Source organism: Phycodurus eques, chromosome 3 (assembly GCF_024500275.1).
Source record: "Phycodurus eques isolate BA_2022a chromosome 3, UOR_Pequ_1.1, whole genome shotgun sequence".
Taxonomy (NCBI): domain Eukaryota; kingdom Metazoa; phylum Chordata; class Actinopteri; order Syngnathiformes; family Syngnathidae; genus Phycodurus; species Phycodurus eques.
In genome coordinates, this window is record NC_084527.1 from 10,727,814 (window position 1) to 10,752,102 (window position 24,289).

The 24,289-nt window shown below is 41.7% G+C and overlaps 1 protein-coding gene across 3 annotated transcripts; it reads left to right on the forward strand.

Annotated features, from left to right (window-relative positions):
* Positions 1 to 4,577: 4,577 nt before the first annotated feature.
* Positions 4,578 to 24,251, forward strand: LOC133399941 (LHFPL tetraspan subfamily member 2a protein-like). 3 transcript variants are annotated; one of them, XM_061671994.1, is made up of 3 exons: positions 4,578 to 4,814; positions 21,080 to 21,714; positions 23,027 to 24,251. In XM_061671994.1, the coding sequence occupies exons 2-3, from the start codon at positions 21,303 to 21,305 to the stop codon at positions 23,281 to 23,283; spliced, it is 669 nt and encodes a 222-aa protein (XP_061527978.1). In that variant the 5' UTR covers positions 4,578 to 4,814; positions 21,080 to 21,302; the 3' UTR covers positions 23,284 to 24,251. The 3 variants fall into 3 exon arrangements, with proteins under 3 accessions (XP_061527978.1, XP_061527979.1, XP_061527980.1); XM_061671995.1 differs by lacking the exon at positions 4,578 to 4,814 and adding an exon at positions 9,665 to 10,678; XM_061671996.1 differs by lacking the exon at positions 4,578 to 4,814 and adding an exon at positions 10,685 to 10,806.
* Positions 24,252 to 24,289: the final 38 nt, after the last annotated feature.

Genomic DNA, 24,289 nt, shown 5'->3' on the forward strand with positions numbered 1-24,289 from the left:
CAACCATTTATAGTTTTTACCTTACTCTGAAAATTCTGCGACTCAAGTCCTGTACAGTCATGACTATAGTTAAAAATGGTAAATATGTGCAAAAGTGATGTTGATGAAAATGGTGTAATATTTTTTGAATTAGGAAAAAAAATTAACCCTAGTCATGTTCAACGCTACTATCATTTCTGCTTTCAAATATATACACAAAAGGCACGTATAATCTGATGTAAACAACATATTATTGATGTATTTAAAGAGCTGAGGTTGTAAATTACAAAATCAGACAAAAATCCCCACCCTTGGGTAGTTTCATCACATTTGCTTTAATCCTCTTTAAAACAGTTTAAATAAAGGAAGCGAGGTGAACACTAATGAACAACATTTTACATAACCACCTTAAAACTTTGCTTTATCAGTGTTGTCATTGTATTTCTACTGGGTGGCGGGGGGTATTAGTGTTTGGTGATATGTTCGCTGCATGCGCCACATGCACGGATCTGCCACACAGTGATTCTCAAAGTGTGGTAGCTCCCTCTATTGGTACGTAAAAGAATGCCTAAGTACATTTCAGTTGTATTTAACTTTTCAATTCAATACATTTGCATTTAATTTTTAAGCACTGTTTGTTTTGAAACATGTATTTATATACAATTTTAATTGAATCATTTATTATGTATTTCTACCTATATTTAAGCACAGTGGTAATTTTCAAACTGTTTAATCTTACAGTGGTTTACAATAATCTTAAATATAATTTTTAGGATTAAAACCTCCGGCACAGTGAACAACTGGTTAGAGCGTCTGCCTCACAGTTCTGAGGACCGGGGTTCAATCCCCGGCCCCGCCTGTGTGGAGTTTGCTTGTTCTCCCCGTGCCTGCGTGGGTTTTTTCAGGCACTCCGGTTTCCTCCCACATCCCAAAAACATGCATTGTAGGTTAATTGGCAACTCTAAATTGCCCGTAGGTGTGAATGTGCCCTCCTGCCCGATGATAGCTGGGATAGGCTCCAGCATGCCCGCGACCTTCGTGAAGAGAAGCGGCTCAGAAAATGGATGGATGGATGGATGGATGGATTAAAACCTGTCTTGTTTTGTTTTGTTTCTTATAAACACTTGGGCTTACTACACTACTGCATTTTAATATTGGTCATGACGATGGTACTTGAAGAGCCAAGTTTTTTTTTAGGTGGTACATGGTGTAAAATGTTTGAGAACCACGGCACTACACTAACTGATACGTGTAATTTGCCATCTTGGTGACGAAGGGCTGTCTCCACGAGTGAAAATAAAATCAACTTTTTGGGGGCCTTCGCTTTTTCTTCTGCACACTCTGGGCTGGTAGTCGCTCTTGCTTTGTCGCCTTCGCTCCGCGTCACCCGTTCATCATGGTAACAAAAGCCGTACTTGTCGACAGAGGGCGGCGTGAACAGTGGTTCATTTGCATGAGACAGAACTGCCCCTCACCTCCAAAACAAAGTGATTTCCCCCACTGTGAATTATTTATCCTTTATTGAATTCGACCAAAGAATGTCAGAGACCTTCTCTTAAACTGTGCCTATAATCTGGCCTTTGATCAAAGACCCGTCGTCGAATGTGTCCGAAAGATTATCTTGTTGTTATTACCCTGGTGTGTGTGGTGTGTATGAAGTGATTTTTAGTTTGTCCTCATCTCCTAGTAACCGCCAGGAATCCATTCCCAGCACCAGTCTTGAAGTCTCCTGCGTGTCCGCGTTGTGTTTATCTTGGCCCACCGAGCTGCATAGCTGAGCGGATACAGGTTGCGATTCGTGCAGGATGAGTCACTGCAATCGTTCCCTCACATTTGTGAGTAATATGTTGACATGAATGGAAGAAGCTGGTTACATGAATAAAAGCCCTGAAAGCAAATGAGCTAAACATTTGTGTGGTCCAACTTTGAGCTTCGTATAAGATGACCAAATACAGTAAGAACATCTCCACTGTGTTTGCATGGAATAGTTGAGAAAGTTGGCCACTTCATTAAGTACACCTGCACAAAGTAATGACATCTATCTATTGATTTTTCTTGCCACGTGTCATAAGGCAGTCACATATTATACAGTAATTATTTTTTTTAGATCCTCAGAGAGGTCTTTGCTATGAGGTGACACGTTGAATTCCCAGTGACAAGTATGAGAAAGGCTGAGAGCAACAATCTCAAATTTAAAACACCTGCTTCCATTCAAAACTCAGACTTTGTAAGACTAACAAGTCACATGACACTCCAGAGTGAAAACGGCTAAGGGGCCAATTTTCACTTAGGGGTGTACTCACTTTTGTTGCCAGCATTTTAGACGTGTTTGGCTGTGTGTTTTGTTATTTTGAGAGGACAGTAATTGTACAGTGTTGTACATTGATTACTTTACATTGTAGCAAAGCGTTTCTTCAGTCTCGCTCCATGAGCATATATACAAATATATTTAGAAAATTGTCATGGGTCTATGTGCTGTGTTGAATAAATGGCAATAGGATGATTGTCGCATCTACCATCTAGTGGGAGAACATCTAATTGTATAGATAGATGAACAAAAAAAATTATAAAATAAATATATATATACCTAATGTATCATTCATTTTCATGATGACTGAATTATTGGATGAGCACACTAAAGGCATTTTATATTGACACTTACCTGTATATTGATTTTCATTTGTTTACTAGTGTTGTCATTAACTGTAATTCATGTCTCCTGTTTTTTTCCACGATACAACTCTTTCCCCAGCATGGAAAAGAGTGAGCCGCCAGAAACTTTCCCCCTCCCAAGACCCTGCAACCAAAAGTAATAGATTCAGCTTTAATTTGTATTTTTTTTTTCCTTTTTCACATCTTAAAGCCAAACGTACAGCTTCTCAAGCAACTCTGACATAATTTATGTACGTATAATTGAAGCTCCAGCACAGAAACGCATGTTTATCTCTGAGCACCATGCATCACAAATGGCATCATGGCGCAGTGGAACTTCCTTGCTGTGTCTTCTCACCACCAAAGTAATGTTTCCCACTGACTCCTCACTCATGTCCACACATACACTCACAAAACCTCCCACAGTGTTCTCACCAAGCAAAAACACATGAGTAGTGAGGAAAGAGGAAGCCCTAAAGGATCAAAATGACACAAAGGCTGGACCGTCCACATGCAGTCAATGCCAGGCAGGGCGTGACTCATCGGCCCCAAAAAAAGGAAAGTGAACAGTCAGCTTGGAGGGGAGTTAGTTTATTTTTATTTATTTATTTTTGGCCTGTGACTTGTGGTAATGAAGTGGGAACACACACATGCAGAAGCGGAAGTTAAAGTATGGGTTTTTGTGCATCCTATCAGTAATGCCTTCTCTGTGTGATGTCATGCAAAACCCACATACAGAAAGCCACCTTCGGAGAGAAAATTAAAAAAGTTAAGTGCCTTGTTTTGAGCATCCACAGAATACCGTGCCATACCTTTATTTATAAACCACTTAAAAAACGTAATTTGAGTATAACTGCACTCCCATGGCAACTATCGGAAAATGACACAGTTCTATAATGTAAACCTGTGACCCTAAGCGTGTCAGAAGATGGTTGGATGGGTTTGTATTTTTTTCATAATTAAAAACATTTTTAGAATTTAATTTATTCTTTAAATCAATAATATAGATAAAAAGCAAAATATAATAATTTCAAACAAAAACTATTTCAATATTTTCTTATTATTAATTTTAGATTGTTTTATTCATGAAGGATTTTCATTTTATGCATCCATTCATTTCAATGGATGAGCTACCTGCAATGAAAGTCAGCTGAGTCACTTACCCAATAATGAATAATATTTTTGTAATTTATTGTTTAAAAGAATACTTTCTAAGTAATTAAATTAGATTATTTTTCTTACTGATTATTTTATTTTATGTTATTTAATATGCCTGTTGTTTTATTATTTTTAAATATTTATTATTTTTAAGTATTTAAGAATTGTAACTATATTTTTTATTTCGTCTTGAGTGTTAATTCAAACAAATGTAATTTTATTAACAAAAATATCTCATCTAAAACACTGAACTTGTTTGATCTGTTTACATTGACATAAAATATAGGATATAAGGGTTACATAAATAAATAACTACAAAGAAAAATGAAAGGATGTGAATGAAATGCAAATGCACAAGTACATATAAAATTATAATATTACAACACATCCAATTTAGATCCATATAAATAAATAAATGCAAACATGACGTTAAAGATGTGTTTTAAATACAAATCATAACTAACAAGACTGATATATTATCATTACATATCTTGAGCATTTTTTTATTGAACGATTTTGATTTTCAAATTCACAGCCCAGGATGCAAACAAGCAGTAATTTTAACGGTTTGCAGGAAGTGCGTGTGTGTGTGTGTGTGTGTGTGTGGGGGGGGGGGGTCCTGGGGGGGTACAGTAGAATGTACACAAAGAAATGTTATTTTTGTGAGCAGGAGAATCCGGGAAATCATCATCATCATCATCATCATCATCGTCATCATCATCATCAGTTTTCTTTCTCTCGCTCTTTCTTCTTGCACGTAGCGTTGGAAGGCGGGAGTGGGGGATGACGTCATCACAGCGAGGGTGGAGGAAGAGGAGGAAGTCAGAGAAGGCGGAGGCTCGTCCAGATGAAGAATGAGAGCGACTTCAGTGAATGAAGCTGAGCTCCGACCGGGAGACGAGAACAGCGTTTGAGACAACAACAACAACAAAGTCTCTCTTATTTGAACACTTTGTTTGTAAGCCTCACGTGGGGAAGGACACTAACGGCAGTTGCTCTTCTGGTTTTTGGCTTCAGTTTGGCAGGTAGGAGAGCATGTTTCTGGCCATTATTTGGCGTTTTTTTTTTTTTTTTTTTTTTTTAAGTACACTTAACAGTAGCGAGTAACGTTCAGTTAAGGATAAATCAAACGTTTGGAGACTTTTATGATATCAACAATGGTATCAAAGTTTTGGGCTGTGTTGTGACATACTTTATCCCAAAGGTAAACTTCTATACTGCTTAAAAGCTTGTACGGGTGGCAAAAGTAGCTCCTCATACACTGTACTTAAGTACAGATACGTATGTACAAAAAAAAAGTTAAGTAGTGATTTGCCTCCTTTATTTACTCAACTTTATATATAGAGCACTTTAAAAACAACTGAACTTCAAGCGATGTACATAAAACATTTAATATAAACCATACAGAACAATTTAAAGCAATCAAATATTAACAAAGTTTAAAAAAACAAAACAATATAAAACACTAAAACAAGGGCAGAGTCTCATGCTGAGTTGAAAGCCAAGGAATAAAAATGCGTTTTAATTTAAATAAAAATAAAAATGGACAGTGGAGATTTGTCTGATATGCACAGGGATGTCATTCCAACTGCTTCTTAAGTAAAAGTAAAAAAAAAAGTTAAGACCGATATGTACAAAAGTAAAAATGTATTTTTACAATTAATAATTGTTACACCCTGAACTGGTTGCCAGCCAATCGCAGGGCACATGCTAACAAACAACCATACACACTCACATCCACACCTACAGGCAATTTAAAGTCGTCAATTAACCTAGCATGCATGTTTTTGCGATGTGGGAGGAAACCGGAGTGCCCGGAGAAAACCCACGCAGGCACGGGGAGAACATGCAAACTCCACACAGGCGGGGCCGGGGATTGAACCCCAGTCCTCAGAACTGTGAGGCAGACGCTCTAACCAGTCATTCACTGTGCCGCCACTTTTTACTTTACCTCTCTATATATGTCTTCTTTTACGTTGTGCCATCATCCTCGAAGGTTGAAAAAGTAAAAAGCCTACAAAGTTGACGATGTAAGGAATAGAACGTACTGATAATCGGTTTTCAAATGAACTATGCTGTCTTTTGAATTTTCTGTCATTATTACCCTAACATGCTATCTAGGCAGCCCTTCACTGCACCTAGGTGGTGCTGGAAAAACATGAACATTGCTTCAAATTCTTGAAAAGTACTTGACTTTGTCCCATTGTCTCCCATTTCCGGAAAGATGTGTAAAAGATGCCACTTTTTATTTTCACAACAACAAATCAGAACTCATTTTCTACAGCGAGTCCCCATTGGCTTTCCTGACTCACATATGTCTAAAAGTGAACAATTGTTAAAACTCATTCACTGCCATTGACGGCTTTTGAAGTCAAATATCCATGTTAACTGGGAAGGCTGACAGTGTTTAATATGGAAATGTAAGTACAATTAAAAGCACTGCTCTTTAAACATTCTGGCTTTAGTTGTGCTGTCACTTCATTATACAGTGATGTGCTTCGTTTATTTCTATTGTGTAATTGCGGCAGATATTAATAACTGGCCAAAGGAGTGGCCAGTACTAGGGCTCAGACTCACCCTCAAAATCCCGTGTGCGTTATTCCCGTTGAGAGTAAAGAATAACTTCTGAATCAGAATCGAATCATTACTCCTTGTACTATTCCGAAATGATAAAGACATAACAGTCCAACAAATGAAAACTCCAAATTGATTTGAAAATTAAATCTATCGAACTGGGATGAGTACGATAGTGCGTTTTGGCTGCCGCTTCTCCCTCCGGAAAACTATTTTGTTGTAGTTTAAAATGGCTAACTTTAACCAGGATCCGTTGCCATACCGTGGCCAAAAGTACAACCCTTAATGCGTAGAATGCTTAAATCCACGCTGGCGAGGACCATCTTTCTCCTTTCTGGCTCTCGTTGTTTGCCACGTTGTGTTGGCTCTTGCACAATTTTCCCCCATTCATTCTGCCGCGGTCGTCATCCGTGCAGATCCTCGGGGACGGCTATCGGACGCCTCCTTCCACGGAGATCATTTTCTTGTTGGAGCCCTATGGCTATTTGTATCGTGACCCATGATCAACTGTAAGAACTACTGTACAACTGCGTATATTCGCAGAAACTATGCCCAGTAAGTCAAAATGTCGTCTTCCATAAACAAAGGCGAAACCGTGAAATATTTTGTATTTTTTTTATTATTTATTTATTTATTTATTTATTTAATTTTTTATTTTTTTAAGTAAAGGCAGCATGGCAGCAGTTGCATCTCTTGTCAGAATAAAGTCAGTAGTATGATATTCTAAGATTTGGCCATTAAGGCCATGTCACCCACCCCTTAGTTGCATTAATTTCTATTCTGCAAAGTGCCATTCATCCCAAGTGACTGGAAAAGAATGATCGCATCGAGTGTGTGCAAGGGGTTGCATGACTTCAGATTGTTTTAAGTCAACACTAATGTGATGAAAGTCAAATCTATGTTCACTAGTCGCTGATATTGATATTGATGATATTTTGTCAGTACTGTGATTTAAAAAAACAAAAAACAACAGGAGGACAGAATGCTTTGCAATAATCTATATTTACTGACAATGGACAACTTATGCAGCAACTGTACGCAGAACATACAAGTTAAAACCCAAGAGTATCGATGTTGGCTGAGCATGACAAAAAATCTATTGCCAGTAGCAAGTAACACTTGCACAACTTGGCCAAACAGAGAAACTAATGTCTGTGATGCACACTGAGGCAAATTTCTCCCCGAAAATGTACAGCCTCAGATGCGTTTGACTTGAGAGGTTCCACTTTTGTATCACATCAACTGGGGCATGCGTGGTAGGTTAATTGACGACTCTAAATTGCTTGTTAGTTTCTATGTGCCCTGCGATTGGCTGGCGACCAGTTCAGGGTGTACCCCGCCTCCTGCCCGATGATTGCCGGGATAGGCTCCAGCACTCCCGCGACCCTTGTGAGGTTAAGTGGCTCAGAAAATGGATGGATGGAATTGTAGGCTTCCATGTTGGACTACAAAGCTCTTTAAGTCTGTTTTTATTTGATCTTCCTTTACACATTTGTGCATGCACAGCAGCTTCATGTGGCCTCCTCCTCCTTCTCCTCTTCCACCACAGTTCCATGTCCTTGCGGAGCAAGGGGGGGCACGCCACAGAGCCACCCATGGAGCTGCGCATGTTGCGAGGGGGTGTGCTACTACATCCCTAAGCTAAACAAACCCAGGAAAGCACTCCTGTTTATTCTTGCTTAGTTCAAGGGCAAGCTACTATATCAAAATGTCCACACTCAGACACCACCACCACTGCCCCCCTCCCCATGTCTCTGAAGCTTAATTTAGGTTTCATTTTAGTTTGTTATGTAAGTTGGTAGTTAGTTGTGTTACTGTGTGAATTGAAAGCATTTTATGCTTTTCTAGACAGCCTGGGCCGGGTCATTCCTGCTTTTGTGTTAGTAAAATGTGAGGGTCACTGAGTGGGCTTTGTGTGTGACAAAGTGTAAAAGGGGGGGGGGGGGGGGGGGGGGCTGGCATGGAGGGGGCCGGCCCGCTTCACCCAGTGAAAAGGTTAAAGGTTGCGGCGGCTTGTCTTTGAGGATGAAGGAGAGCATTCTGGGGGCGCGGTGCTGTGTCTGAGACGGGGGGTGCCAGTGCCAGTGCATCTCTGAGCGGCCTTTGTTGGGTTGAGTGGCACCAGATCAGGTGGCCCGCTTTAATTCACACACGCATGCATGTCCATGCTAATGAGACGTGGGAATGTCTTTTAAAATGATTTTACAAGTGAACACCTTACCCCAGTGATTCCCAACCACTGTGCTCTGGGAGGGGAGATCCTCTGATGTGTCGTGGAAATGTAACTATATTGATCTGAAAATGATTATTAATTTACGATAAATAATGTATCGTTGTTTTTCTAATGCTAGCGACCATTAAATGCTCTTCCACTCGATGGCAGAATATACCTGTGTATCCACGAGTTACCATTTATACAACAGAATTACTCACTGAGTAAGTAACTTCCTGAGTAAATTGAGATGAAATAATCATTATTTGTTTGTTCGGGGGTGTTTCGTGATATTTTCTAATGTAAAATATGAACCGTGGCTTAATAAGGGTTGGAAATCAGTGCCTTACCCAACCAATGACCAATGACTGAACACTGCAAAAACAGTTCAAGCTTCGAGTAGCAATGAATGGGCTCTCTTAAACTGTTTATTTAAAAAAAAAAATGTTTTGATGGTGTATTGTATCTTCAAAATGATCGTCAAACTTTTGACGCCATGTGTAATCACATGGGATGTAATAGTACACCGAAAATCACAATTCAGTACATACCTTGGTTTAAGGTCATGGTTCAATGGACATTTTCTATAGTAAGGTATCAAAAATGCAACAAAAAAAAACTGCTGTTGCATAAGCAGAAATACATTTAAAATAAATGAACAACAACCTGATATTTTATTTTTAGGAAAGTTGATCATCAATAGTTTATCTTCTTTTTACAAAACAACTGAGTACAACAGTAGCAGTTTGAACAGTCTGAATTATTATGATGACGTATTAGGCTATTTAAAGTGCCTGTAAAAGGACCAGAAAATGTCTTGTAAATTTGACACACTACAGAGAAGTGTTTTTAAAAAGCCTGCCAAATTTGAATGAATAATTAAAAAAAAAAATCTGCATGTTTGTCAAATAAGATTTTAATATCATGAAAAATAAGGCCCACCCTCGAGCTGCACGACTGTGTAGGCATGTCCGCTGAAAGCAGTGAAGACAGCCCTTCATCTGTCAATCAAATACATTCACTGCTAGGCTATGTGCTCAAGTGTCTCTAGTCCGCTACTGGCTGAATAATGTGTGCTGCTGTATGAAATACGTAAACAGTTTACATTCCTATGTCTCTATTATGTGGGGACAGGACCCAAACACTACAAAACCAAGCCTGCCGTGGTCGAGCGAGTCCCGTAGCTCGTTAGCTCACGGGCTAGCGAACGTATTGAACAGTTAACTTTCCCTTAAGTGTCACTTTTGTGTGGCGCATGGAGCATTGGACGGATCCAACTTCAGTTGCTTTGCACCACCGTGTTTTAAAAAAACATAACAAAAGCATAGCTAACCAGAAGCTGATCCAAATAACATCCCAACAACTATGTATAACAAAATGTAATCTTGCAGATTAATTCATGGTCACGGAATTGATCAAATCGGAGCATTTAAAAAAATGGCCTATGAAGAGTGAGCCACCAAAATCAAATGCTTGGTTACCCCCAACACACACACACACACGCACGCACACACACGCACACCAACAACAACAAAAACACTTATTAAACTCCAAACAGTCCAAAAGGCTCAGTCCATATCCTCCGTGAATAGCGCTGGTTCGCTGTACTTTATATTTACTGTGAATTTCAAATTGTACATCAGTGGCATCTGACTACCATTGTTTTACTACATCCTTTGTACCCTTTCACAACTAACACAAAGTACCTTCAGATACACTAATAAAATCAAAGTGTGAGGTAGTTTTGTTTTTGAAACATGGACCGCTGGTATTTGGTCCGTGTGTGTGGTTAATTACCTTTCCCAGCTGAAATATTTTCTATCAGAAGAGACTTTATTTTCCCGTGCATGTGCTTTGGATGAATGTATAACGATGATATGTGATGACTGTTCCTTAATGAGTCATCCCTGCAGAGCATAGGTGTCCTTATTACTTCTAATGTTACAGCTTGTCTGCTGCTGTCATGCCAAAACATGTCGTACGAACAGAGCTCACGTTGTATTGTTAGTACTGGATTGTTGTTTCTGATCCAGCTGTCCTCTCTCATACATCAGAGATAAGGGAAGGACTGCAAACTTGTGGAGAGTGGGAGCCGCTGAAGAGGTTAGTGTGGATGTTTTTGCAGCAGCAGCTTTATCAGAAAAGAACAGGACAGCATGCCTTCATTGAAAAGAAGAGCAAAGAACAGCGCTGAATACTTTTCTTGATGGAAAGAATGTTTGTTGAAACGGGTAATTATGAAAATTGACTTTTACTTGGTTGTATGAATATTGTTGGGCTCTGGAGTGCATCAAGTGTAAAATGAAATAAGGGGTGGTATAATGGTTAAATTTACCAGCAGTGGGTTCGTGCACGCAGCATTCATTCGCTTCCCGGATGTGGCGGGGTGAAAATCTCCTGCTTTTCAGGGAGTCTCATAGTTTCCAGAGCTCTCCAATAAAGCCATAAAAAGTCACTAGATTTGTTACTTATTTAAAAAAATAGCTAATAGCCAGAAGCCGGGAATGTCCCTGAATATAGCGGCAATTTGAATGTGACAGAACCTCCCCCGAAATGGCGTGATTTGAACCAGAGTGTCACAAGTAGATATAAATGTCTTTTAATGCTTTATCCTTTGTCTATTTTGACCTTGTTGGAGACCTTTTATAAAGACATCTGGAACTTTTTTTTTAAAATCCAGGTTGGGTCAATTGTTGAGGAGTATAGTTGTAGTGGTGTAGTAGTATTATCAATGTTGAATCAAAGTTGCTGTTAGATTTTTGTGATGTTGAATTTTAATTTTATACTTCTTATCCTGAGGCCTTCTGTCTCAAGTGTTGGTACAGGTAACTTTGGACACTAGTCTTGCTAAAAGATTTACATGTGCAGTATGTTCCATTTCATTTAAAATTGTTACAAGTCAGCCAGACCCAGATGTCCTACCGGTAATTATATACCGTATTTTCACGACCATAAGGCGCATCGTATTAAAAGGCGCAGTCTCAGTTACGGGGTCTATTTCTGTATTTAACACATACATAAGGCGCACAGTATTATTCGGCGCAGGCATAGTAAAACATACGCTAGCTTAAAAGATACGGTAGCATGCGTGCATGCTAAAACAATGTTTTTAAAAAGGCAGCGGGAGCAAAACTGAGTTCGGTTGTACTTTATTGAAGTATTTAACAATGTACTCATGTTATTTTTGATCAATCCTCATCCACAAATCCATCAAAGTCTGTATCCGAAACGAACAGCTGGGCAAGTTCTCAATCATACATGCCGGGTTCCCTCTCGTCATTGTCGCAGTCAGTCTCGTTGCCGTGCGGCTCCTCAGAAATTATGCCGGCTTTTTCGAAAGCTCGAACAACAGTGCAAGCAGACACGTTAGCCCGAGCATCCACAATCCATTCACAAATTGTGGCGTAACCTGCCCGGCCGGCGCTGCCTCCTAGTCTTAGTAAAGCTGTGTTCGCCATCTGTCATCCATGGCTCCCACGCCGCTCACTTTACTTTACGCTCCCTGTTTACACTGATGTCCAGCGGTTCGTCAAGCCTCCTGGAATGATGGCAAGCTCCGAGTTATTGCACTCAGTCGAATTGTGACTGTAGAGACACTTCTCTCTCCCGGCTGTTCTTTGCTCATTAATCCATTGCTCGAGTTGGTCTTCCAACCCGCCTTGTTTCCGCGTTTTTTTCCCGTTTTTTTCTGCGGAAACTCAGCTTCGTCTTCTTGACTTGGCGAAGCTCGTTTTCCTGCTTCCTCCACTTGCGAACCATGGATTCGTTGATCTTGAATTCTCTCGCGGCTGCTCGATTCCCGTGTTCCTCCGCGTAACTAATAGCTTGCAGTTTAAACTGTGCTTCGTAAGCGTGTCTCTTCATAGGTGCAGTTGCAGTTCAGATTTTTAATTAGTTACTTCTTCTTTATGGCAAAAATTCCATCCATCCATCCATTTTCTGAGCTGCTTCTCCTCACTAGGATCGCAGGCGTGCTGGAGCCTATCCCAGCTATCATCGGGCAGGAGGCGGGGTACACCCTGAACTGGTTCTTCGTTTTACACCTGGTTCAATGAAAATATATTGCTCACAAAAGTTAAACCAGTTCTTAAAGATTTAATGCAAATGATTGAACTTAAAAGTAAAATACAACTAAATGTCTTCCTTTCCTAGCACACTTTGGGAATCCCTGCTTTAGAGGCATCTGACTATCGGGCCTTTTGCTGACTTTGATCAGAAGAGAGAAAAATGCTTAAATTTGGCCCGTTTATCACTATGTGTGTATCTCGCTTTAGACAAATTCTACACTAACAGGCTACTTTACTAGGGACACTCACACAATCTAATCAGAATCAGAATCATCTTTATTTGCCAAGTCTGTCCAAAACACACAAGGAATTTGTCTCCGGTAGTTGGAGCCGCTCTAGTACAACAGACAGTCAATTTACAGAACACTTTGGGGACATAAAGACATTGACAAAAAACAATTGTGCAAAAAGATGCAGAGTCCTCTAGCACTTAGAGCAGTTCGAACGACTAATATTGCAATAGTCCGGTGCAATGACCATTGTGGTGCAATGACCGCTGAGACTTCAAGGAGTGTATGCGGTTTAAAGTGACGAGTAGTGCGATCATCTGGGACAATGTTGGTTATGCAAATGTTACAGATACTCCTCAATCAGTGTGCAAATGGAGCAGATGCTACTCTGGCATGAGTGGCCAGTATATGCAAATAGCGCAGCATGGCGAGACAACTACAGTGAGTGCACGAGTAATACATAATTGGCCCCACAGAAATGTGACGACGAACTCAAATCAAAAAATTGCCAGCTTGTTGTAATGGAATTATAGGTTAGGTGTTTAAGAAGTTGATCGCAAGAGGGAAGAAGCTGTTGGAATGTCTACTAGTTCTAGTTTGCGTTGATCGGTAGCGCCTACCTGAGAGAAGGAGCTGGAAGAGCTGGTGACCGGGGTGCAGACGGTCCGAGAGGATTTTGCACGCCCTTGTCTTAGTTCTGGCAGCGTGCAAGTCCTCAATGGTGGGTAGGGGGGTCCCGACAATCCTTTCAGCAGTTTTGATTGTCCGTTGCAGTCTGAGTTTGTCCTTTTTTGTAGCAGCACCAAACCAGACTGTGATGGAAGAACACAGGACTGATTCGATGACCGCTGTGTAGAACTGTCTCAGCAGCTCCGATGGCAGGCCGTGCTTTCTCAGAAGCCGCAGGAAGTACATCCTCTGCTGGGCCTTTTTGAGGACTGAGTTGATGTTGTTCGCCCACTTCAGGTCCTGAGAGATTGTAATTCCCAGGAACTTGAAGGTCTCGACGGTTGACACAAGGCAGCTGGACAACGTGAGGGGCAGCTGTGGCGAAGGATGCCTCCTGAAGTCCACGATCATCTCTACCGTCTTGAGCATGTTCAGCTCCAGGTTGTGTTGGCCGCACCACAGCTCCAGCCGCTCCGCTTCCTGTCGATATGCAGACTCGTCACCGTCCTTGATGAGGCCGATGACAGTGGTGTCATCTGCAAACTTCAGGAGCTTGACAGTCGGGTTCGCTGAGGTGCAGTCGTTCGTGTAGAGAGAGAAGAGCAGCGGAGAGAGGACACAACCTTGGGGCGCCCCAGTGCTGATGCTGCGTGTGGATGAGGTGGCCTCCCCCAGCCTGACCTGCTGTGTCCTGCCCGTCAGAAAGCTGTAAATCCACTGGCAGATGGCAGGTGAGACGCTGAGCTGGAGAAGCTTGGTTGAAAGGAGTTCAGGGATGATGGTGTTGAACGCTGAGCTGAAGTCCACGAACAGGATCCTCGCGTAGGTCCCTGCACTGTCGAGGTGTTCTAGGATGAAGTGCAGTCCCATGTTGACTGCATCATCCGCAGACCTGTTCGCTTGGTAGGCAAACTGCAGGGGGTCCAGCAGGGGACCTGTGACACTCTTGAGGTGGTCCAGCACGAGACGTTCAAAGGACTTCATGACCACAGATGTCAAAGCGACAGGCCTGTAGTCATTCAGACCAGAGATTGCAGGTTTCTTGGGGACTGGAATGATGGTGGAGCGTTTGAAACAGGATGGAACTTCGCACATTTCCAAAGATCTGTTAAAGATCTGAGTGAAGACTGGAGCGAGCTGGTCCACGCAGACTTTGAGGCAGGATGGGGACACATGGTCCGGTCCTGTCGCTTTGTTAATCTTCTGTTGTTTGAAGATGCGTCTCACATCCTGTTCATGGATGTTTAACGCAGAAGTCAGAGGTGTGGTTGTGGTCGCGGGTGCGGCCGGGTGGGTGTGTGGAGTGAAACTGTCCTTTTCAAATCTGCAATAGAAGGTTTCAAGTCGTTGGCTAGTGTGCTATTGTTCTCAGCTTGGGGGGATCGTCGCTTGTAATTAGTCAGCGATTGGAATGCACGCCAGACTGATTTTGAGTCGTTCGCGCTAAACTGTTTTTCCAACTTTGCTGCATAGATCCTCCTTTGCAATGTTAATTTCTTTAGTAAGCTGTTTTCTAGCTCGATTATACAGGGCCCTGTCCCCGCTCTGATATGCATCTTCCTTAGCTTGGCGAAGCTGCTTAAGTTTAGCAGTGAACCACGGCTTGTTGTTGTTGAATGTCCGAAATGATTTTGTTAGTACACAAACCTCTTCACAGAAACTGATATAGGATGTGACAGTGTCCGTATATTCATCCAGGCTGCCAGCTGCATTTTCAAAGACACTCCAGTCTGTGCAGTCTAAACAGCTTTGAAGTTCCATCTTGGCTTCATTGGTCCACTTTTTGACTGTTTTCACTGTAGGCTTCGCACATTTAAGTTCTTGCTTGTACGTCGGTATTAAGTGAATTAAGCAGTGATCAGACGAGCCCAGGGCTGCACGAGGTATAGCACGGTATCCGTTTTTTACCGTAGTGTAGCAGTGGTCTAAAGTATTATTTTCCCTGGTAGGACAGTCGATGTGCTGCTTGTATTTAGGGAGTTCGTGGTTGAGTTTAGCTTTGTTAAAGTCCCCGAGAATAATGAGGGGTGAGTCAGGGTGTTTTTTTTCAATTTCGTTGACCTGTTCGGCGAGCGTTAGCAATGCGGCGCTCGTGTTAGCTTGCGGTGTGATATAGACTCCAGCCAGTATAAACGATGCAAACTCACGTGGCGAGTAAAATGGTTTACAGTTCAAAAACAGGGACTCCAAATGCGGGCTGCAGTGTGTGGTGAGCACCGTGACGTCCGTACACCATTTTCCGTTTATATGGAGGCATATCCCGCCGCCCTTCGTTTTCCCCGATGATTCAATGTCGCGGTCCGCTCAATGAATGTTGAAGCCGGGAAGCGTGACGGCGCCATCGGGTACAGCGTCGCAAAGCCAGGTCTCCGTGAAGCACATGGCCGCGGAACGTCCGAAGTCTTTACTGGTCTTTAATAGAAGATGAAGCTCGTCCATTTTGTTGGGTAGGGAGCGTACATTCGCGAGGTGGATCGACGGGAACGCCAATCTGTGTCCTCTCTTGCGGAGTTTCACCTGAATGCCGGCTCGTTTTCCTCTGTGGCGCCGCTTCCGCATCCATGCGCCGAAAACCGCGGCCGCCGCTCCGGTGAGTAACTCGGGGAAGAAACTGAGCGGATTTTCGAAAGTTGGTGACAGAAAGTCCGGAGTAGCCTCCTTGATGGTTAGCAGGTCTCCCATTGTGTAAGTGAGTCGTGTAAGGTCTCCAAAGACGGACGAAAAACACAAAAACAAAGACAATACTAGAGAGCGCGTTACCGAGGCGACCACACTGGTAGGCGCCATCTTGGATTTAAGTAAAACCAAGGATTTTGGATTTGGATTTTAATAAAACCAAGTACAAGAGCAGTATAAAAAAATTTGCCTTTATCGATGCAACAATGCTCAGTTTTAATTCACCCAGGGCACTTTAATCTCTCAATATTAGTTTGCAGTGGTGAAGAAAAACATCAGCAGACAGCTGCTTCTAATATATTGCCCCATTTTCAATGAGCTAATCCAATATTAAAACGCCTCCCTCTATGAGCCCATCGTTGCAAACAACAACCACAATAATAAACATTATGTTAAATTAGTAATGGCAATAAACTATCATACAGCCGATTTACAGTGATTTGTGATACAGCTCCTTTGTATTGCTTCTCATTAGTGCAATGCAGGTTGTGTCCAAGTGAGTGTACAAGTCCTCAACTGTTGCTCTTGAGGTGCACACAAAAGTAGCTCCAGTAAAAACGCTAATACATTGGTGCCTTGAGATACGAGTTTAAGTCGTTCCCTGATCACGCTTGTCATTGAAATGAATGGAAATGCCATTAATCTGTTCCGTCTTCTCTCCAAATAGCAAACACTTTTAATGGTTTAAATAAGGTAAATAGCACTCTATAATATTGTACTTCATAAAAACGTACAGTGATGTTATTAAATAAAATTTAAAGAATTAAATAATTTTTGCCACATTTTTTGCCTCAATTCAATGGACATATTGCTGCTCCTTCTGGTATGTGCAGCTTGGCCATCTGGGGGCAGTATAATAAAGACATACAGATATACATGGAAATGGTCACTCCTCAGTAAGCCGCAGCGATATTAGTCATTCAGAGGACAAAGAATTTATGCCTGTGAATATTATTTATTTAGTTGTTGCTCCGCCATTTGTGTTCAAATATCCATCGGTTCGAGGGGATATAACACCGTGACACCAATGCTATTCATTAGCCCGTCTGTAGCGTTTTGCATTGTTTCCTAGCATTAAGCTAAACAGACTTTACGAAGGGACAAATATGTGGTTTTAAATATACAACTTGTAATTAATTCTCGTTTTATCTTGAGTTTGACAGTAATCACGACATGGGAGTGGCATTAAAGAGCTTAAAGCCTAGTTTTTGTCGAATTCTTGCCAAACTGCTGCTTGTTGTGAAGTGAGTTGAGTTGATTTCCCTGCCTCCATACAGCGCTCGTATCTAAAATTTTGGCTCAGAAGTCGAAGTAAAAAATCGGCCAAACGGCAGCTTGTTTTTAAAGAAAGTCGTATCTGGAAGGCATCCCTGAAATAATAATCATTTAAAACTGCACATTCCTCGATGGAACCGCACTATTGTCAACATTACATGTGGTATTGTTTTTGTAAAATTCACCGGAGCAGGTTTGTCTCACATAGCGGTGTTCGTGTTGGCCTGCTGACTGCTGCCCGCTGAGAGGGCGTCGGAGGCCTCGCTGCGTGCGTATCATCTCGTGCGTTCGAGTCGAGACTTGTCACTGCAGGAGTGTGAGAAGGGGCAGGTCCACGTTGCACGTCCCACATCCATCTCGAAGGGTATCAAGTGTTTTTATCTGCCTAAGTCAGCACCCGTCGTTGGCGTCAGGGAAAGATGTTGAAGTTGGACACTCAGCAATAATACAATACGACACCACAGATGTGATGGAAGGGAAGAAATTACTGAAAAATAAATATAGGGTGATTTGATCGAGGTTATTTTTGCATTTGATGTGTATCACATCGACAAAATATCTCGACCGTGCACAAGAAGTGCTTTTACAGTACAACCCATTTTTACGTCTGCAAAATTCTTCTTGAGACCTTCGTGCTTCCTGACTCTCATTCACAACACAGCACTTACTAATAGGATCCACTCCAAGAGCTCTATGAAAAAGAATTACTACTACTCTGTTTAGGAAGGGACGTAGGACTGACAACAAACTGCACTGCATCATACTGTGACATCTTTCTAGTGTATTCAGTACTTTAATTAGAGAAAGGAAAGTGCCAAAATACTAAAATACTCTCAGAATGCTGCAGTGCAGTTCTTCAACACTACACAAATACTACTAGATAGCACCCAATGGAGCAATGGTTCGCAAACCTTTTACACTATGTAGCAGTTAAAAAGATACTTGGCTTTCCAGTTACCACCATTATGACCAACATTAAAAGGTTTTCATCAAAAACGAGGCAGAGGTTTTATTCCTAAAAAGTACATTTCAAATTATTGTAAGACCTTGTAATATTATGAATTGTTTAAACATTAACACGTCACCTCAATAGAGGAAAATAGAAAAATACTTACGTAAATAATGATTTAATAAACAAACATCTAAAAATTAAATGCAAATTATTGAACTTAAAAGTTAAATACACCTGAACTGTACTTAAAAAATGCACTGTGTTGGATAAAAAAAGTTCAAGACAATTTAATATTATGCATAGTTTGAAACATTTTTTCAGTGATACTGTTGTGTACCACAAGAAGGAGCCCGTGTAGCACTAGTTGTACTACTACCACATTTTGAAAATCACTGCAATAGGCCTCTGCCAATGCTGAACAATCCTAGACATCCGTGTAAAATAATCATTACATGCAAGGCCGTACTGTTCCACTCCATCTTTGTAGGCGCAACTGGTTGGTTACTAGTTGCCCCTTGGACCTGATGCAAGTGGACTGTAACTGCGAAACGTGAAAATGGCGTCATGTATCTGCGCACCTTTATTCAGATCCTCCATTAAAATGTCTCCAATGTGTAATGAAAAACAGGAGAGGATAATCACAGATATGAAAATGGTAGGAAAGAACTAAAGACATTCACTTTAATGCATGCACTATTGATGACATAGGCTAAATCAGTTGATTATGTTTTTTTTAGTTCAAAGCGTGTTAACTTGAAGCCTTCTCATCATAAACGCCAGCATTATTGTCCCTTTTGGTTTACTGTCTGTAGTTCTTTTCTGCATTATCAGTTTATTCAAGGGGCGTGCTAACTGCCACGTAACCGTGCTAACTGTTTAAGCTCCATCCAGTTGTTTAAAGAGGAAAAGCTGCTCATTTGTGGTCATGGTAGTCGTTATACCGTGAACAGTGTGATATTTATAATCACGTTGGAAACAGCAGTGACTACATCCACTAGAGGGGCTTAAACAAAAGGCAATGCAAACAAACATACAAGGATATGCATTGCACATGTATATACACAATGTCGTAGCCAGTGTGTTTACGTTAGCGTTAATCTGCATGTATCCAAACCCTGCTGTTTTGACGGGATGCACCCGCATGTCTGCTGGGCCTCTGTGTTGTATTGAGTTTGTGTGATTGCTACTGTGTGAAACCACACACTGTGACAATAAAGTCTGCCAAGGCTTGTGTAGGACCAGAATAGAAGAAGGCCCGGCCCAAACATTTGCACAACCTGACAATCAAAATGCCAAAAACTGTTTGTGGAGCATTGTTTTGATGTCATGATGGCTGAACCGTTGCTGGTCGTATTTGCTTTGCTCATCAGATGTTGTCATGCCTGCGATTTTCTTATGTTGTTCTACTAGGTCGACCTCAGATAAATGTGTAAGACAAAGATTCTTCATGTTGTGGCTGTGAAATGTCAGCTATGCTTTCCTTTGCAGTGTCTCTGATAATATCAGAAAAATGTAAAACATCAGTAGTTGCTTCCCAAGGATGCCGCCGAGTTTAACGTGCCCCTCCAACCAACACTACAGTGGTACCTTGAGATGCAAGTGACTCGACTATACAAATCTTTTGAGATACGAGCTGTCATTCGGGTGATTTTTAAAGACAAATAAAATGTTATTTTATTGTTTGCTTTGACTTGCGAGCACACACTTGAGATATGAGCGCTGTATAGTGACAGTGCACTCAACTCAACTTACGTCACAACAAGCAGCATTTTGTCAGATAGTAAATAATTCTTCAAAAACGAGGCTTGAAGCTGTTTAATGCCAAACCCAGTTCAAGTTTACTGTCAAACTAAACAAACAAAGGGAATTACACGTTCAAACAACTACATAACGTTTTCTTCGTAAAGGATTTTTAGCCAAATGCTAACAATGCAAAATGCTATGGATGGGCAAATAAATAGCATCACTGTCACAGCTTTACAACCCTTTTAAGCAGTGGATATTTGAACATAAATGCTGGGGCAACACATATAGACAGACAATATAACAAAATTCACAGGCTTATATTATTTTTCTATTGTGATAAATGACTAACGTTACTGCAGCTTACTGAGACAGCTGTGAAGCTCTTCATGTGTGTCTTTATGTCTGTATTATACTGCCCACAAGCGACAACGTCCATTAAACTGAAGCAAAATAAAATGGGGCTCCAACTGTTTAACTCTGTACATTGTACTCTATATCCAGTTAATGTCATGCGTCGACTTGCCACTTGTGACTGATGTCACACTGTGCGGAATGCCGCGGGGCCCCATAACTGCCTAACCACGGCTACCAGCGATATCGGGTTTGAGTTTATGACTAATACGACGGCGGGATGGAGCTCGTTTGTGCGTGAGCGTAATTCATCAAGTTGGCGGACATCTGGAAGTGCTGCTCGCAGCTGAGCCGGGGGGGGGGGGGGGTAGGAACGTGTGTGGGAATGTCGCGGTCCATTATGACTCTTGTATGAAAATGTCACCGCCGGTTTCAAACACAAGAGAAGACGGATGAATCACTGTGGTCGGGGAATGCGCTTGTTTACATCTGCGACTCCCACTTCTCTTTAACCTCTGTTCCTTTTGTGCGTCTGTAGGTGTGAGTTCCTGAATGCACCATGGAGGAGGGAAGCTGTTTCGGTTCATTATAGGGAGCACCAGAAGTGAAACTCTGCTCCGAGAATTAAAGAAATACAGGCTAAGCCGGGAAAATATTTTCTGATCTGATACACTTTGGGAATCGAAACAACTTATTTCCACAAAAGGAACAACCCAACAACTGTAAAGTAGTTGAAAAAGTTTGATTCCAAGAGTGCAACCATGTGCCATGTGATCGTAACTTGCCGCTCCATGCTCTGGACGCTGCTCAGTATCCTCGTGGCCTTCGACGAGCTCATCGCCTTCATGAGCCCCGACTGGCTGCTGGGATTCCCCCGCAACGATTCCAGCGTGAGCCGGGACGGGGTGGAATCCAGGGAGTACCGGCCCTCTCTGGGCCTCTACAGCCGCTGCCTCCGCCTCGGCACCCGGGGAGGAGGCGTGAGTTGCGGGCCTTACGCCGGGAGCTTCGCCGAGGTGACCAGCGGCTTCTGGCAGGCGGCCATGTTGTTTTTGGCTGCGGGGATATTGGTGCTCGCAGTGGTGGCCTGCGTCTCGATCTTCAGCATGTGCTTCCAGAGCATCCTGAGGAAAAGTATCTTCAACATTTGCGGTCTGATGCAGGCCATTGCAGGTGAGTGATTCATTAATGTCGACGTAGTTCGACACTCTCCAATCAAGTTTTTTTTTTTTTTTTTTTTTTTTTTTATATAGACCTTCTCATATTGTTTGTAAACAATAGGCGGCAAAGTACTTCCGGGTGGCACAACGCATGTGACTATCGCTGACATAATTTTCACTTCAGGTCAGGTCATATGTTTTTTTTCTGGCTAGCTATACCCCAAAAGGTTTTGATATTTTTCAATTTCCTTCAAATAAAAAAATCCAAATGAATCCAGGGGAGCCTGCGCACGAGGGGGTTAAATCGAGTGTATATCGTAACTAGTTCATAGTTGGTTAAGCGGAAGACTTTCTAGTGTGGGAGTTGCCGCTTTTAAAGGGACAGACTGGGAACTAGAACAAGACTCATTTAACAGTGAAAATTGAAAGAATCATGAGTGGTACATATCACTTACAGCAAGTAGTTGCCACAGCTGAAATACAACTGAACAGGGAGTCGATTAGATAAATGGCTGGATGGCTGGATAAATGTATAGATCAGGTTAATCCTTTAGAAACAGCCGATAAACCTTTGTTGCCTTTTTATTAGAGCGAGGGAAACGGGCTCAAATATGGCGCAATTATTATTTTGTTATGTTTCGTTTGTTTGTGTCTGAAAGCTTGGTAAATACACTTATCGGGCTCGATGTTAGGTACAGGTACTGTATGTTTTGATTGACACTTATCACATGGGTAGAAACAATATGTTTACAGTAGTGTATTTGTTTATTTGTAGTTGTAGCATAGAGAGCTGTGTCTCCTATGTTCCAGAATCTAAACAAAATATTCAAACACAATGAAGCGTCTCTTTTATTGGATGCCATTAGATGAAGGATTCCCAACCACTGTGCCATGAAAAATCATTAGGTGTGTAAATTATCCGATTTCCAAATTATTATTTTGATACAAATAAGATATCTTTTGACGTTCAGTGACAGGCAGAACAATTAAATCCTCTTCCACTCGATGACAGTATGGCCATCATTATTTCAATCCATTTTTGTTTGGTGTGCCGTGAGAGTTGACTCATGTAAAATATGTGCCGTGGCTCAATACAGGTTGGGAAACTCTGATTTTGATTGTGCAGGTGTACCTAATGTTGTGGCTAGTGTCCATGGGGCATTCTAACATCCTCACTTGGCTCTGTGACGCTTTCCTTATTAAAGGTGGAATCCTTCATAAGTCACTGCAGGCTTGTCCGGCCTGTCGAACGTAATCTGTCAGCAGCTGATCTGGCATCTGTTGTTGACTCACATGACTCACCTCCCCTTGTTTGCTCCCTCCAGGCCTCCTGCTCTTGGTGGGCCTCATCCTCTACCCTGCCGGTTGGGGTTCCGAGAAGGTGATCAGCTACTGCGGGGCGGAGGCCTCCCCCTTCAGGCCGGCCCTGTGTTCCCTCGGCTGGGCGTTCTACGCGGCCATCGGGGGAACCCTGGCGACCTTCCTGTGCGCCGTTTTGTCCGCGCAGGCCGAGATCGCCACTTCCAGCGACAAGGTGCAGGAGGAGATAGACGAGGGCAAGAGTCTCATCTGCGTGCTGTGATGCCAGACACTCGTCCTGAATGAAAGGTGCATGGACTTTTGTTGAGATGAAAAGCCGGAGGTTTTGTAATTTTTGTACAGCTGTTTTGCAACCTTACTAAGGCCTGGTTAATTCTAGAAAAATATTTTGCGCATTTGCTGGCAAAGTGCAGACCACTGAATCAGACTAGGTACATCTGCGCAATCTAATAGTATAAGAGCTCTTTCAAAAAAACAAAACAAAAAAACAAACGCAGATTAAAGGAAAACTATGAATATCAGCACGCCCAATGTGAACACAAAGCTAAACTGTGAAGTGTGTATGCGACTGATGTTAAGTTTTGAGTTACACTGTAAAAGTGGGTTTAATTGAACAATATTATTCTTGTTGCGTTTACAGTGGAACATAATAAAAGGTAGTTTATAAAGGGCTCTTGTATTGAATTTTAATTGGATTACAGTACACTATGCAAGTGTACCTATTGTGGCCAGTGAGTGAACAGATTGAGCAATAAATCCATATCACCTGCAATGTTAAACATACCACTGAACACCACACCATATGCTTACAGTAGAATATATTACATCATTGTAGAAGTCTCTTTCAAGCTAATAATGAGAAGTCCCATTAATGTGGTCCTCTTTTGTTAGATGTTTGTACAGATAGTTCTATTGCAGAAGTTAATTTCCTTGATGTTTGCTCATAGTGTTATAGTTCATGCTGTACCCTAGATTGTCATGATAAGAGCAATATTTGCCCACTGCTGTGATGTAATGCCACTGTGATTGCTCTTATTCATCGCAGAAGGCAAGGTGTGTGCAATGATTTTCTGTGAAAGGGAGCGGATGAGTGGGAAACCGTAACACAATGAGTCAATGTGATGTGATGTTTTTTTTTGTTTGTTACATTAACATGATTAGTATTGTTTTTTTGTGAATAAATGAATTGCTGACGTTAGTGTGGAGACATACAGTTTGAATAAAAGTGTTCTTTAACATGAGTGTATTCTTGAAGAAACATCACCCTC

What these genes read in the sequence shown, in the direction of transcription:
- LOC133399941 (XM_061671994.1), top strand. Translation starts at nt 21,303, where the DNA reads ATGTGCCATGTGATCGTAACTTGCCGCTCCATGCTCTGGACGCTGCTC. An exon ending in TCTGATGCAGGCCATTGCAG is followed by an intron (nt 21,715 to 23,026) that starts GTGAGTGATTCA and finishes TGCTCCCTCCAG; the next exon opens with GCCTCCTGCTCTTGGTGGGC.